Source organism: Phascolarctos cinereus, unplaced genomic scaffold (assembly GCF_003287225.1).
Source record: "Phascolarctos cinereus isolate Bilbo 61053 unplaced genomic scaffold, phaCin_HiC Scaffold_2;HRSCAF=192, whole genome shotgun sequence".
NCBI classification, from domain to species: domain Eukaryota; kingdom Metazoa; phylum Chordata; class Mammalia; order Diprotodontia; family Phascolarctidae; genus Phascolarctos; species Phascolarctos cinereus.
In genome coordinates this window covers 39,954,222-39,970,222 of record NW_027555625.1, presented here as the reverse complement: position 1 = coordinate 39,970,222, position 16,001 = coordinate 39,954,222, and the positions used below count along the sequence as shown (strand labels likewise).

At 49.2% G+C, this 16,001-nt stretch overlaps 1 protein-coding gene across 3 annotated transcripts in view; it reads left to right on the top strand.

Moving 5' to 3' along the window:
* The window catches only part of PSD4 (pleckstrin and Sec7 domain containing 4), a 30,612-nt gene extending 16,379 nt beyond the window's left edge, over nucleotides 1-14,233 (top strand). For all 3 annotated transcript variants that reach the window (XM_078149330.1, XM_020963661.2, XM_078149329.1), the window contains 12 exons: nucleotides 1,781-1,957; nucleotides 2,523-2,603; nucleotides 3,316-3,428; nucleotides 4,138-4,196; nucleotides 4,746-4,835; nucleotides 5,679-5,722; nucleotides 6,808-6,977; nucleotides 8,824-8,894; nucleotides 9,017-9,180; nucleotides 9,560-9,704; nucleotides 9,881-10,024; nucleotides 11,948-14,233. In XM_078149330.1, the coding sequence (XP_078005456.1) occupies nucleotides 1,781-1,957; nucleotides 2,523-2,603; nucleotides 3,316-3,428; nucleotides 4,138-4,196; nucleotides 4,746-4,835; nucleotides 5,679-5,722; nucleotides 6,808-6,977; nucleotides 8,824-8,894; nucleotides 9,017-9,180; nucleotides 9,560-9,704; nucleotides 9,881-10,024; nucleotides 11,948-12,205 (1,516 nt within the window). In that variant the 3' untranslated portion in view covers nucleotides 12,206-14,233. The remainder of the gene's footprint in view (nucleotides 1-1,780; nucleotides 1,958-2,522; nucleotides 2,604-3,315; nucleotides 3,429-4,137; nucleotides 4,197-4,745; nucleotides 4,836-5,678; nucleotides 5,723-6,807; nucleotides 6,978-8,823; nucleotides 8,895-9,016; nucleotides 9,181-9,559; nucleotides 9,705-9,880; nucleotides 10,025-11,947) is intronic.
* Nucleotides 14,234-16,001: the final 1,768 nt, after the last annotated feature.

The following is a 16,001-nucleotide window of genomic DNA, read 5'->3' as shown; positions in this document are numbered from 1 at the left end:
TTCCTTGTTTCTGACTCCAGCTTTTCCCCCCATGATGTCTGTATTTTCTTCTCACTTCTCACCTTTGGCTATCTGAGGCCCAGGCTGAATTGTCCTGCCTTGACTCCCTTGATATCTCTTTCCTGATCTTCTATTCCTACTCCTGGTTGAGTCTGGGCCTAGTTCCCTTAGTTACCAGGAAAAAAAAATTTCTCCAGGCACCCAGCTTCCTCCAAACCATTTCCCCTAATTATCCTGTGCCTCCCACTTGGATGCTAAATACCCTTTGATCATCTGCTTCCCCGGGACCCAGGGCCACTTGGTTTCTCCTAGAGGAGCCAGAGAAGCCGGCTCTTTTGCTTATGTAGAAACAATCAGCCCATAAGCATTAGCTGTAGTTATTTCATAGATGCAAATAAAACATGTCTAATTATACGAAGGAAAGGGAGACAGTTCTCTGTGTGCTCCCTGTATCATTCCCCCTCCGGGGGCTGAGCCAGGCTCTTTGCTGTCATGCCTGTCCATATGCTCCCATGCTACTCACCCCAAACTTGGAGGCTTCTAGGGAATAATGAAGAGCTAGAACTAAGGGAAGAGGAGGAGGAGGAGGAGGAAGAAGAGGAGGGGGAGGAGGAGGAAGAAGAGAAGGGGGAAGAGGAGGAGGAGGAAGAAGAAGAGGAGGGGGAGGAGGAAGAAGAAGAGAAGGGGGGAAGAGGAGGAGGAGGAGGAAGAAGAGGGGGAGGAGGAGAAAGAAGAGAAGGGGCGAAGAGGAGGAGGAGGAGGAAGAGCACAAGCTGGAAAGATGGGAGCCCCTACATCTAGAGCTTCAGGCTTGTTTATTTTTCGTTTCCTGAATGTCTTTGAGCACAGGCAAATGGAAAGTCAGAGCGCTGTCAGCTAAGGTTTTAGGAGAATGGGCTAGATTTTACTTCCTCTCAGATTCACTCCAGCTGTTTCCTGATCAGTTCCATACAGGACTCATGATCAAGTCACTAAATCCCTATTTTCTGATCTGTAAAACAGGAGTAACAGCAGCTCCTACTTTACAGGGCTGTTGTGAGGATTGGATGAGATCATATATGCAAAGCATTTTGCAAACCTTAAATCATTATGAAAATGTTGGCTATTATTATTAATTATTCAGACCCTGAAAGAGCTGAGTTCCCTTCATGAGAGGGGCAGAATTATAGACTCACTGCTGAAAGGAATCTGAGAACCCAACCCTCATTTTATAGAGGAAGAAACTAAGGCCCTGAGAAGTTAATAATTATAATTATAATAGCTAACATTTACATAATGCTTATTATGTGCCAGGCACTGTGCTAAGTATTTTATAATAATAATCTCACTTGATCCTCACAGCAACTCTGTGAGGTAGATGTTCTTATTATCCCCATCTTACAGTTGAGGAAACTGAGGCAAAGAGAGATGAAGTAACTTGCCCAGGGTCACACTGCTAGTGTCTGAGGATGGATTTGAACTCAGGTCTTCTTGACTCCAAGTTGATTGCTCTATCTACTGCTCCATCTAGGTGCTTCGGGGCTTGATCTAAATGTGATTTGAGGGCTGGTATAATCTGTGCCTGAAGCTGTCCTCCCTATGGCAGTTGGCCTTGGGTCACACTCATCCTCAGAGGCCTGGATTAGTCCTCTGGCCTGGGACTGATATTAGATGTTGCACCTTCATTAGCAGCGTGAATATTGCTAGGTTCGCAGAGCTAACCTAGGCCTGTCATTCTTCAGTGGTCTGCCCTAGGTCTACAGCTTTATCCTCAAGGTCCTCTCCTTCCATCTCTTTTTAGACATCTTAGAAGCACCGAGTCCCAAACAGAGCCCCAGGGAGAAGGACAGAAGCCAGAGGCTAAAGACAAGGTTGCCAATGGGGTCAGCCCCGACCAAGTGGCTTGGAAACTGGCTTCGCGCCTCTACCATCTGGATGGCTTCCGGAAATCTGAGGTGGCTGTGCACCTTCAGAAGAAGTAAGCAGGGGCCCAGGCTGGTTGGTTAACAAATGGAGCATCCCCTTACAGGGAAGATCTGATTAGAGGGCTAACTGGCTTCTGCTAATGTGCCCATGGCATTGCCTTTCTGCATACTCTGCCATCTTGTCCCTGTGCTTTCCTCCTCCCTGACTCTCCTCCCTGCCCCACCTGCAGCATGGTCTATGTCTGCTTCCGCTGGCCCACCCTTGTTTCCATATCCCTTCTCCCTCTCCACTGCACTGATCTAGTTTTGTCCTCATACCCCTTCTGGGGCAGGGATGAGGTTTCCAAAATAGCAGTGATTTTCTACCTGTTCTCCCATGACCCATGTTGGGGCAGAATGGAGCAGTGTATCATTACCTTGCCCAGACTGTGCCTGACTCACTGGACAGGTAGCCCACTGATTCCTGACTCTGGTAGGACCTCCTTTCTGTCCCTCCTGTTGGGCTTTCCTGGCAGCTGGGATGGCCAACCAGAGCTCCTGTTCCTCCATCTTCTCTGCCAGCCTTCTAGCTCCAAGATTCAGGTTCCTCACTCTTCCCATGCCCTTTTTGGTTTATAGCAATGACTTCAGCAGGGATGTGGCTGAGAAGTACCTGTCCTTCTTCCAGTTTAAAGACAAGAGCTTGGACCAAGCCCTTCGGTAGGTCACTTATAGACTATTGACAGGGGCAAAAAATGAGAACAAGTAACCATAATACCAGCTTACTGTTCAGTCATTTCAGTCATGTCTGACTCTTTGTGACCCCATTGGGGGTTTTCTTGGCAAAGATACTGGAGTGGTTTGCCATCTCCTTCTCCAGCTCATTTTACAGATGAGGAAACTGAGGCAAGCAGGGTAAAGTGACTTGCCCAGGGTCATACAACTAGTGTCTGTGGGCGGATTTGAATTCATGTCTTCTGACTCTGGCTCTGTCTTCACGGTGCCACCTACTTGCCCCTGCAATACCATTTAGCATGTATTAAATCCTGGGTTCAAATCCCACTTCTAATATTCACTTCCACTGTAACTCAAAGGTCAAGCCCCTTGACTTCTTCCAGTTTCCTTACCTGAAAATGAAAGCATTGGACCATCTCAGGGTCTTGAGGTTCTTTCCAAGTCTAGATCAATACTCCCTAGATTGGAGCAGTCACTTAACTTTTCTTGGTCTCAGTTTCCTCAATGATTAAGCAAAAGATTTGGACTAGGTCCTGGGTCCCTTCAGGTCTGGGCTTATGATTCTATGGAGAATTTCAGTAGATAAATGGAGTGGAGTTGGGGGGGGTGAGAATCCATTCTAGGTGTGGGAGACTGTACGTTTTTCCAATGATTTCCCCTCCCTAACTTTTATCCTGCCCCCTCTACCCCATGCCAGGGGCTTCCTCCAGGCTCTGGTGTTGAGTGGGGAGACTCAGGAGCGAGAGAGAATCCTCTATCAATTCTCCAAGCGTTTCCACCATTGCAACCCTGGGGCCTTCCCATCAGCAGGTGAGAAAAGGATGATCACAGAGGGAGACAGGGCAGGCCAGAGGGGAGGGGCCCTGGCTGGGCAAAAGGATCCGAGAGAAGGTAGGGAGATTGTCTGTCTCTGCTGGTTTGGGAGCGAACTGGAGGAGGGGGAGCAACACCCCTCAAATACTTCTAAGTGCGATGGTTTCATTGTCTGGGCATCTCCTCATCACAGCCACCCTTCCTTCCAGATATTAGTAGATGGTTTCGGGGTGGAAATGAGTCACTTAGTCACCAACACTCTGACCATGAGGCTCTTCACACCTTACTGGGCCGGTCATTGGATGAAAGATGGACAATCTCTTGCAAGGCTCATACTCCAATGCTTAAGGAGGCAGTGTGGTCCAGTGGGGGATATATAGTGGATTTGGAGTCAGAAAGCCTGGGTTCGAATCCCAGTTATTGCTTAAGTGATCTTGGCCTCATTTTCATCATCTGTAAAATGGGGAGAGGATGTTGGACTTGATATCTTCTAAGGGCCCTTTCAGCTCTTATGGTTTCCATGTCATGATGAGCCACCTAAGGGTGGCTTAAATTGGGGGAGGAAAAGGGAAAAGGATAAAGTCAGCTCTACCGAATCATTGAATCTGATGCTGCTGAATCAGCCAGTATTACTAGTAGTTGAGATCAGGACAGTCAACCTAGTCCACATCAAGACCCTAGACTTCCTGGTTTCTCTGTCCCATAGATGCTGTCCACACCTTGACTTGTGCACTAATGCTCCTTAACACAGATTTGCATGGACAGGTGAGTAGGGATTGAGGGAGGTGGGAGCAGCAGGGAGGAAGAAGAGAGAAAGGGAAGGAAGCAGAGACAGGAGAAAAAATGGGAGAAGCTCCACCTCTTAGTTTTTCCTGGGGTTCGAGGCCAGTGTGGCTGGCTCCTGGAATATCGGCCTGCTCAATCTAAGAGGGTCCACTAGTATCCTACCCATAGTCCTGGCACCATGAGAGCAACGAATCAGGAAGAGAAGGGCTGGTGATTGGCAGGAGTGGTAGATCAGAGGGTGGCTTTATGAGTGGAGGGCATTTGCATGGTATAGGATGGGTAGGGAGAGAGCTCGGGGTGCTATAGAACCTAAGGAAAGGAGATGGAATAAGGGGGAGGCAATTAGGAGGTCAGACCTGGTAGATAAAACATGGAGGTGCAAGCTGGCCAGATGTGAGTCAGAGAGATTGAGAACGTTTCCAGCACCTGGGCAGGGACAGCTGTGGGAGAGCATGGGGGAGAGGGGGAGGGGACGCTGTTGGATGGTGACTTACATCTGCTTTTCTCCATGGACACATGTGGCTGCAGAACATTGGCAGGAGCATGAGCTGCCAGGAGTTCATAACCAACCTGAATGGCTTGAGGGATGGTGGGAACTTCCCCAAAGAGCAGCTGAAGGTATAGAGACAAATAAGGGAAGGGGACTGGGGGGGGCAGCGCTTCTTCTTGGAGCTCAGGACGCCCAGGTCCTTAATGGGCTAATGTCCGTCGTCCCAAGTGATAGGAGACCATGGAGATTATTTCCTCTGACCCCTCATTTTAGGGACGACAGAAATGAAACCCAGAGATGCTCAATAACTTTCCCAAGGTCACACAGATGACCTTTGACTGTAAGCCCAGCATACTTTCCATTTCAGCCAAACTGAGGTCCAAAGAGGGGAAATAATTTGCTATCCAGTGACAGAGCCTCCTCCATTTGGTGTTTAGGACAAGCTTGCCACGTGCCCATCACCTGCGGGGCCCTCTGAGGGATGCCACGTCCTATAAGAAAGACGTGATGTATTTAGGATTCCTAGTTCACTTCCCCCTTGGCTTGTTTTGGCTTTGGGGATGCTAACAGTGAGGAAGGAAGATGCCCAGAATGGGCTGTTAATGATCCACTATCCCTTTAGGAAAAAGATATTGGATACTGCCCCCACCCCTAAGAGCCCAGAGCCAGGGGTAGGGAACCTGCAGCCTCGAGGCCACATATGGCCCTCTGGGTCCTCAAGTGCGGCCCCACCATATGTGGCCTCAAGGCCGCGGGTTCCCAACACAAAGAAGGTTTGGTGGTGGGGCATGGGGTGGCGGATATAGAGTGGGGGGGTGGTGTTTGCCATGTGAGCTAGGCTTCAAAGGACAGTTAGTTTCTGATGTTCATGACCTAGGATAAATTACTTAACCTCCTCAAGCCTCAGTTTCATCAAATGTTAAGGGTGACTATGGTCTATTTCTTCATCTGCTGTCGTTTTCTGTTTCCAGACACTCTACTGGTCTATCCGCAGTGAGAAGCTGGAGTGGGCAGTGTGAGTGATAGCCCTTCTTCCCCTCCCTACTGCATCCCTGAACCCCCACCTCCTCCCATGGTGCCCCTACCCCCTGCTCATGTTGGAAGGACTTCTCCAGGGTAGGCTGTGGAACTGGGTGGTTCTTCTAGAACCCAGGAACCATGGACCACTTAAGCAGCCCCAGGGCCTGGTTCCTGCTATTCTTGAGAAAGAGACAGAAGCAAGGACCTGGTCCGTGCTGCCAGGGGGAATGGGGGAAGCCCCAACCCACTGTGTCTAAACAAGGGATGGAGGAGAAGGGGAGCCCAGGTCAGTTCTGTTCTATAGACAGAGAACATATGGGACAGCTTGAAAAGGGGTGGGAGGTGAGAAGACTAGTTTTAAGAACAGAGAGAGAATTCCATGCTCATGGGCAGTCCCTGTCTCTTGGAGCATAGAAACCTAGGACACTGGGGGTGGTGCTAGGAGAGCATAAAGTCTGTCCTAGATTTCTCTGGGGAAAGGGTTGGCCATTCTATATCCAGGGGCTCAGGGAGACTGCCCTGCTGCTGTCCCCTCTGGGTCTCCATCCATAATAATATAATAATGATTTCTAGAATGTATAGAGCATCTCTAGGCTGGGGGGAGCAGGGGAAGGAAAACAGGAAAAAAAATTTGCATGATAACTTTATCATATTTTTAAAAGAAATAGCAAGTTGTACATAATAGATTTGCGGTTTCGTGTGCAATCATCTTTTTTTCTATTCTACTATATTATGGAAATGCTTGTTTTATTTCTTAAGTTCAGAATAAAATAAATTTTTTGAAACAATTTATAGAGCACTTTACATAGGTTATGTCATTTGGCCCTCACAACAATCCTGTGAGGTAGAAGCTATTATTATCTTCATTTTACAGATGAGAAAATTGAGGCAGATAGAGTTTCTGACTTGCCCAGGGTAATCCTGCTAAGGCAGGATGTGAACTAGGGTCTATGTAGCTCTGAGTCCAGTGTTCTATCACCTATGCTCTCAGAGCTATTCCCTCTCCTGTGGCTGTACCTCTGAAGGATTCTTTCCATCATCCCAGCCAGCCCTTATACCCTCTGGCTCTTCATCTCACAGGGATGAAGAGGAGGAGGTAGCCATGAAACCCATGAAGCACAGGCCATCCATTTCAGGCAGCCAGAAGAGACGCAACACCTTCATTCAGATCACCCAAGATCCTACCGTACCCACCTACAAGCAAGGGCTCTTGGCTCGAAAGATGCACGCTGATGTTGATGGGAAAAAGAGTGAGTGTTTGATGCTGTGGATACTCTGGGTGTGTATGTGTGTGTGTGTGTGTGTGTGTGACATGTACATAAACTGATCGTGCTAACTGTCTAGGTCAGTGAACAGGACTTAAGCACCCACTACATGTGAGGGATTGTGGGGCATACACAAAAGTGAATAACCCATCCTTGAAGAGCTTAATTTTTATTCCTTTTTTTTCTTAATAGTATTTTTTTTTCAAATTACATGTAAAGATACTTTTCAATGTTCATTTTTGTGAAATTTTGAGTTTCAAGCTTTTCTCTTTCCTTTCCTTCCCTCCTGCTTCTCCCAGAAAGCAAGCAGTCTGATGTAGGCTATACATGTACACTCATATTAAACATATTTCCACATTGATCATGTTGTGAAAGAAGAATCAGAACAAAAGGGAAAAACCACAAGAAAGAAAAAGAAGTGAAAATAATATGCTTCGATCTGCATTCAGACTCCAAAGGTCTTTCACTGGAGGTGGATAGCATTTTCCATCATGAGTCTTTCAGAATTGTCTCAGATCATTGTATTGCTGAGGGGATAAGTCTATTAAAGTTAGGCATCGCACAATGTTGCTGTTCCTATGTACAGTATTCTCCGGGTTCTGCTCACTTTATTCAGCATCAGTTCAAAAAGCTTAAAATTTTGATGTAGAAAAAAGATATATGGAAATAATCCTAATACAAAATAGACTGAGAAAAGACATGTGATACATACAAAGGGCCAATAAGAACTCATCATCACAGCTCACATTTGTATGGCACTGTATATAGAATCTCATTTGAACCTCACAACAGTAATGTGTGGTAGGTGCTGTTATTATCCCCATTTTACAGATGAGGAAATGAAGGCTGAAAAAGTATAAGTGAGTTGCCCAGGGTCACACAGATAAGCAGGATTCAAACTCTGCTCTTCCTGAACCAGGTCTAGTGGTCTGTCAACTACCCTACCTAGGAGAAGAAATCTCTTCTGGTTGGAGAGATCAGAAAAAAAGCTACATAGAGGAGAAGGCATTCGAACTGGGCTATTTTTATTCTATCCTTTCCCCAGGGTCTGAAGTTGCATTTCCATGAGTAGTAGGTCACACTGCCTCTCATGGAAAAACTGGGCCAGGATCAGCTTCTTCTCAGTGGTCAGGGCTGTTGAGAAGGGGGAAGGCAGAGAATCACTAAGGAGTAAGGGAAAGGAATACACTAGGCAGGGTGCTAAGCACTTTACAAATATTATCTAATTTGATCTTCACAACAAGCAGGTGGTGTTATTACCCCAATTTAACAGTTGAGGAAACTGAGATTAAACAGAAGTTAAGCAACCTACCCAGGGTCACACAGCAAGGAAATGATTGAGGACAAATTTGAACTCAGATCTTCCTGACTGTATGCCTAGTGCTCTAACCACTGTGCCTCTAGCTTCTCCACTCTGATGCCGGGGGTAAACTCAGTGACTGCAGGTACTGGTGGCCTGCACTGGCCTGGCAACCTGTACCCAGTCTAACATTTGGCCCGGAGCTGTCTGAGAGCTAGGAGAACTGTCCCCACCCTGGAGTAAATGTGGGAGCTTAGCTCCTGTCCCTAGAGGGTTGGGGGACCTGAAATGCACCTTTCTCCTCCCAAAAACTGTGTCAGAGGCCCCTCGAGTGCCTCTTCTCCCAGAACAATCCTTTATCTAGGAAAGTATTGCTTAAACCAAGGCCAACCTGATGGGCACATAAATGTCCCCCCACCCCCTCAATTAGAGGACTACACCAAGGGGAAGTTTTCTCCCTGGGGAAAAGCCTCAGTGACCTAGACTTAGTTACATGTGTGCCCACCACCTTCTTTCCTCTTCTCTGGACAGCTCCCTGGGGGAAGCGCGGCTGGAAGATGTTCCACACCCTGCTTCGAGGGATGGTGCTCTACTTCCTAAAGGTAAGGATGCCATCTCCATGGTGGGCAACCTAGACTCACATTGGAGAGAGGATCATGCCCACATTCCCTCTGGAGACCCAGAAAGTTTCTTCTCATCTCTAAGTATTATCCCCCTGGGGCAGGGAGAAGAGTCGTGTCCAGAAGACTGGCCTGCAGAAGGGCCCATGCCAGAGGAAGCTGTGGGGGTACATCACGCACTGGCTGTCCCGGCTGTCCATTACACCAAGAAACCTCACGTCTTTCAACTGCGCACAGCTGATTGGCGCCTCTACCTCTTCCATGCCCCGTGAGTACTTACAGGAAAATGAGATGAAGGTGCACAGGACCAAGCAGTGACCCTCGTCATGCTTCTGGGGCTCCTCCTCCCCCATACAGCCTCCCTCTTGTTCTCTCCTGGGACTTCAGCCCTGACTGCTGTTGGCTGGGAACTGGGCTCAGTCCACTATTGGTCTGGACCACACCTCACCATGAATCTCTAAGGGTGTATGCTTTCTGCAGGGGGAGGGGAGGGATAATCTCCCCCTAAAAATAGAGAGAAGTGGGTATGTGCGGCATGGGGGAGGGGGAAAAGAAATAGTTTAAGGTGAAAAACAGGGTAAATAAAAGGATTCACTGTTTTCCTTGTTCCCAACCCCACCCAATGGCTTTTGGGATGCCAACTCTAGAACTGCCAAAGAGATGACTTCTTGGATTGCCAGGATAAACTTGGCCGCAGCCACCCACTCTGCACCGCCCTTTCCTGCTGCCGTGGGCTCTCAACGGAAATTTGTCCGACCCATCCTTCCCACTGGCCCAGCCCGGAGCTCCCTGGTATGCCGACCCCTGGGCAGAGGGGAGAAGTGAGGACAGAGCCCAAGAGAGGAGTGTAGAAGGCAGGCCCCCCCCAAGGTGGTAATGGGGGGGATCCAGATAGCACATTTAGGGTGGCTTTTTGGCTGGTCCCAGGGGCAGGCATTAGCCTCAGACTGGCCCTCTTTAAAACACAGGAGGAGCAACACCGATCCCACGAGAACTGTTTGGATGCAGCCTCTGATGACCTAATAGATCTGCAGAAAAGCTTGCCTGAGCGGAGAGGCCGGAGCCGAGACTTGGAGGAGTACAGGCTCCGGAAGGAGTATCTGGAGTATGAGGTAAGGTCTTCTCCATGGCATTCAGCCATTTCCCCCCACCCCCACCTCCACATAACCATTCTTCTCCCGCTAGCCGAGTTCCTGTGATTTCTTCCCCTGTATAGTCTCAACTCCGCTTGAGCGTCAGCAATGTGCCCTTGGAGATAGGTGACACTGATAGGAGCTCAGAAGCTGTAGTTCAGGAAGGTCCCTGACCCTGCATACCTTTATCTTTTTGAGTCTGAGAATCACTTCTCTGGCCAAAGTCTCCGCAGGCCCATGTCAGGGCATACAATGCTGAGTTTATTTTGTTTTAACCCAAAACATTTTTCTTTGGGCTTATTCTGTTTTCCTCCATAAAATTAGAAAAAAAAACCCTTTTCAGCCATAAATTGTTCCTACAGATCTTTGCATCTCTGAATATATCTAGCACGTTTTTTGTTTGTTTGTTTGTCTGTTTTTTATGGGCTGCCCAAGTTTAGATAACATACACGTTGATGTTTCTCAGCTAGCACAGCCAATAGATCTGGAAAGACCGCCAACTGTTTTTTCTGGACAAATTAAGATTTACCTCTGAATGTCTACCTTATTCTTTGAAGCACTGTTTACACCCGGAGCACTGTTTTACACCTGAAGCAAATGTTTCAAAGAAACAATGAGGTGCCTGGGGAAAGTCACATGAAATGGGCAAACCCTCAAAGCAACTTTTTAAGATGAGTTCAGCTGTGGGGTAGGGATGGAAAGGATGTCCTCGAAAGAGAGACAGACCCCAGCCCACCCTGGGCCCAGAAGGAGCTCGCCTGGGTGATGCCTCCAGGCAAAGGAAACTGCCATCTGGTAGCTTCCTATAGTGAGTCATTAGTCTCAGGAATTAGGGAATCATCTTTCTTCTTAGCTAATGGAGAACAATTGATGTCAATGTCCCCTAAAAGTCAGCACCCTGAGGCAAAGGCCTAGGTCTGTGACCCTGGTTATATCTGTGTTTTGTTTTGTTTTTTCAAAGTTAGCACCCTGAGATAAAGGCCTAGATCTGCAATCCTGGTCATGTCTCTGTGGTTTGGTTTTGTTTGGTTTTTTTCCTCCTGCGATTTTTAAACTTTCTATAAATGTTAAAGTCCTTATTGGGTCTTAAAATCTTTGCTAGTGGGCACAAGTGATAGTGGACCCCAACAGAAAGAAGGGCTTGTCAACCTGGGACCATCTCAGCTAAGCTCATGAGTCTTAACATCAGGTTGGCCTTAGGGTGGTTTTGTTTTATTTTTTTTTTGGGGGGGGGAGTTTCCCCAGCAACTCTTCAAGACCATGTATTACATCCTAAAGGGACTGCATTCTTCACTGGTTGGAGGGCCCAGCCTGACCAGGTGCTCACCGGAAGTATAAATCTATATCACAAGCCATGAACAGTGACAGGCAGGACATTTCCTGCGGGCAATGCCAAGGGAGAGGGGTTCAGATGGGGGTTGGTGGAAAAGATCAATGCTGGACTTCTCTAACTATAGAATATGAGTATGATTCGACCAGCAAAGTGTGGCATTGGTGTCAGGGAAGGGATTTCTTCTAGTCATCCAGCCCATTCCTGCCTCTCTGCTTTCAGGGCTGAGTTCAGCGCAACTTGTCTTGTTCCTAGGTGTTCACTGTGTATGTGTCGATAAGTGTATGATCCATCTTTCCATCTATCAGCTATCATCTCTCTCTCTCTGTCTCTCTGTCTCTCTCTCATTTATCTACATACACACACACAGACACACACACATTTGGTAAGTCTCCCCCATATCCCTCAACTTGAAAAGGTCACAGGGCTGCCCCAATCACCCCAGCCCCACATATTCCACTCCTTCTGCAGGGCCCCCAGACTTATGCCCTCCTCCAGGTTAGTTCTCCTTCCCTCCCTCCCTCATACTGAGACTAAGGGCTGAGGGGACTGAGAGGGCCTGTGTGTTACAGAAAACCCGTTACGAGACCTACATCCTGCTGCTGGTGGCCCGCCGGCGCTGCCCCTCCGATGACTTGGACCTGTGGGAGAGCCGGCTGGCACAGGAGGCCGAGGGCACCTGGGAACCAGAGCCTAACCTCAAGAAGTCCCATTCTAGTCCCTCCCTGCACCAGGAAGAGGCCCCCACCACAGCCAAGGTGAAGCGGAACATTTCTGAGAGAAGGACCTACCGTAAGATCATACCCAAGAGAAACCGAAACCAGCTGTGAAGCTGGGAGCTGGACAAGGCCCCTGCCAGGGGCAGACCCAGGAATCGATGCCTCACAATGGGGAGAAATGCCTCCCTCAGTCCAGCCTGCACCTCAGGGCTAAGCAGGTCCTGACCCCGGCTGGACTCCACCCCTTGCAGGTGGCTCATTCCTTTCAAGGATTTCAGCCTTGGGAGATGGATGGAGGCAGCCCCGGATTCCTCCCTTCCCCTCTTTTGTATGTTTTTTTTTCTTCCCCTTCCTTCCAACTCCATCCTTCACCCAGCTTCATTGAAGTCACCAAATTTCCCCAGCCTTCAACCTCCAAATCACATCCCCCACCCCCAACCTCCTAGAGGGAGAAGAGGTAAGGAGTAGAGATAAGCCCCACTTCCCCCACCCTCCAGAGAAGTCATGCTTGCTTGTTGGGGGGCAGGGGGAGACAGAGGAGAGATAGATCTGGGCTTCTCCCCCGACCTGATACGGGATAATATGTTATCGCCCCTTATTTCTAAAACCCACTGGACTAGATACTCTCTATAATCGCTTCTAGTTCTGGGGTGCCATTGGCCCCCTAGAGTGCTGTCTCTTATACATAGCACCAGAACCATAGAGGTCCAGAGAAAAGGGTGTTGAAGGTTCAGATCTGGAGAGGCCAGGCTGTCTGCTTAGAAAAGCCCTGGGGAGGGGTTGGGATGGGGCTCATCTATTGACAAGCTCTAGGCAGTCCAGTCCTGGAGGAAGCTAGGAACCCCTGAGCCCTTGTATGTATGCGCTGGTTTACAGAGCTCTCTGGGTCAGCCTGAGAAAAGGTGTAGGCCTACTCTTTCCCCCTGCTCTTCCCACCCCACCCAGCTTTATGAGAGTCTGGCATCAGCAGGTGTCCCAGGACTGAGCCTGGCAGAGCAACATTTTCCCCAAAAGTCCCAGCCCCTCCTCCTCCTTATTGACCCTCCCCCCTCCCCTGGCCCTGCCAACTGGGAGAGGCCCTTGGCTTGAACACTCATTCAGTGATCAGCCAAGCAGAGACAAGTGTCTGGGAGTGGGGGCAGGAAGCGGGTGAAGGAACCTTCTGCTCTCAAGAGAGAAACTCCAGGGCTGAGGCTAGAGACCTGGCACTTCGGAACAAGTGGCCTTTGTTTCTTGAGGAACAGGATAGGGGGTCTCAATGCTGGACTCTTCCTCTCCCTCCCCCAGCCCCAGTCCCTAAGAGTAGGTGGGGAGGTGTGCACAGGGGTGATGACTCCTCTAAGAGGCAGCAGAGAGGAGGACCCCCTGTTACAGCATGCCAGGGCCTGGGTACCCCAGCTCCCCAGGATTCCAGCCCAGTTTCCCCCAGGCAGCAGAATCACCCTCTGAGCAGCTGCGCAATGGGGGTGATGGCTTAGATGAAAGATGGCAGGCTCAGGAAATTCTTATGAGCTCACAGCATACATAGTATCTTCCTATCTTCCCACCCCCTATCCCCCCAGGCCATGCTCTTGACTGCCCTTAGCCCAATTCCCTACCAGGACCACCCTGAGATATACAGTCCTTTGGAAACCCAGGGAAAGGCGTCTTCTCCCTCTGTCTCTAGCAGAAGGAGCGGCAGCCCTGGCCTGGCATGCCCCCTTTCCTTGGTTCTGAGGGATGGATTCTGGCTCCTGGTGTCTCCAACAAGGTCCCCAAGGGAATCCCCCAGAAATGGTTCTCCAGAGCCCTCGTAGCCCTGGTTTATTCTGATCTTTCCCGGAGAGGTGCAAAGACTACGTCAGCACATGTAGGAGGCCAAGGTCAAGGCAGAGACTCATTGTCTTTGCTCAGCCAAGTGAACCAGCCAGCAAGGAAGACTCACCCTCTAACTCACATTCCCTGGCTCTCCCCACAGCCATACTTGGGCCTCACTGCCTCTCCCATTTTGTTTCTATTCTCAACACCCTTGAGAGCACACGCTTCCAAAGGGCAGGGGCTGTGTCTTCATTGTGTTTTTTGAACTCCTCCTGGCTCCAGGAAGGAGCGATGTCATGCACCCAATGGGTGCTCAGTAAATAGAAGTTAGTGAGTGATGAATCCTGGTGTGTGCTTTGGTAGTCATTGCAGTACTGATGGCAGATGGTCTTCCTTAGGAGCTGAAGGTTGCTGCTTTCCCGCAGCGGGGTGATCCCTCGAGGTCTATACCCACATGTGTCTTTAGGTGCATACATGTAAGGGAGAATTGACTGGACCCTAAGGGACTCCCGCCCAGAACTCGAGCTCACCATAGCCCAGTCATTAGTCAGGAAAATGGATGGCATTAATCGATCCTTTGAATCCAGAAGGGACTGCTCCTCCCCAGGCAGATGGGACCTTCAAAGCTTATTTGCTCCCACCCCGTAGCAGATACTCCCTGGATGTGTGATTGGGGAAGGGGGGAGGAGGCACAAGCCACCCCTCACTCCGAGAGCGAAAAATGTCTCACCTGTAGGCCCGTGGTAAAGTGTGACATTCCTGCATCAGTCATCCTTCTTGGGATGAGATAAGCCAGAGTAAGTCAGGCGCAAGATGGTGGGATGTCACAGAAAGGAGTCTGGATTCAGAGGAACTGGGTTTGAATTGTCCCCGTGACACTTTGTGCAGGACTTGAGGCAAGTTGCTTCACCTCCCCAGCCTCAGTTATCTCATCTGTAGAATGGGTAGGGGCAGTGGGTGTGGACTAGACCTCTAAGACCCAGAGCACAGCAGACTGGGTGAGGAGGGAATCCTCTTCCCCAGCCCAGGAAGGACCGTTACCAGTCCGGCTGTCGCTACCGCTTTTGTCCACTGGAGGGAGCCATCGTTCCGCCCTGAGCTCAGGCTACCTCTTGAGCAACCTGAGCCCATGAGTCCAGCTGAGCGAGGCTGAGCTCACGGACGCTGGGGAAATGTCGGTCTGTGCCCTGGAAGACCCTTCCCCTCCTCCTGTTACATCGCCCCCGATGCCCTAAGCCGGGCCTGCTGTTCTTCAAGCCAATCCCTCCCAAGCGAGGAGCTGGTGCATGAGACCATGCACCAAGAGACAGACACACAGAGATGGAGAGACAGAGACAGCGAGGAAGAAGAGGGAGAGAGGGACAAAGACAGGGAGAGGGAAAACAGAGACAGAGAAACAGAAAAAGAGAGAGAGAGACCAAGACAGAGACAGATACACAGAGAAGAGAGAGACAAACAGAGATAGGGAGACAGAGAGACAGAGACAGAGAGAAATAAAGACAGGGAGACAGGGAGAGAGAAAACAGACAGAGAGACAGAAACTCAGAGAGAGAGAGACAGACAGATACACAGAGAAAGAAAAGAGAGACAAACAGAGATAAAGAAACAGAGAGACAGAGACAGAGAAAAATAAAGACAGGGAGACAGGGAGAGAGAAAACAGAGACAGAGAGACAGAAACTCAGAGAGAAACAGAGAGAGACAAATCAGATACACAGAGAAAAGAGAGACAAACAGAGATAGGGAGACAGAGACAGAGAGAAATAAAGACAGCGAGACAGGGAGAGAGAAAACAGAGACAGACAGAAACTCAGAGAGAGAGAAACAGTGAAAAAAACAGACACAAAGAGAGATAGAGACAGGGAGACAGAGAGAAAAGAAAGACAGAGGAGAGAGAAAAAAACAGACAGAAAAACAGAGACCAAGACAGAGACAGACAGATACACAGAGAAAGAAGAGAGACAGAGAAACAGAGAGATAGAGAGAGATACAGAGAGGACAGAGGCTGAGACAGAAAGGGAGGAGATAAAGAGAGACAAAAGAGAAAAAAAAACAGAGAGAAGCAGGGAGAGAGACAGAGACAGAGAGAAAAAGCTGAGACAGATAGAGAA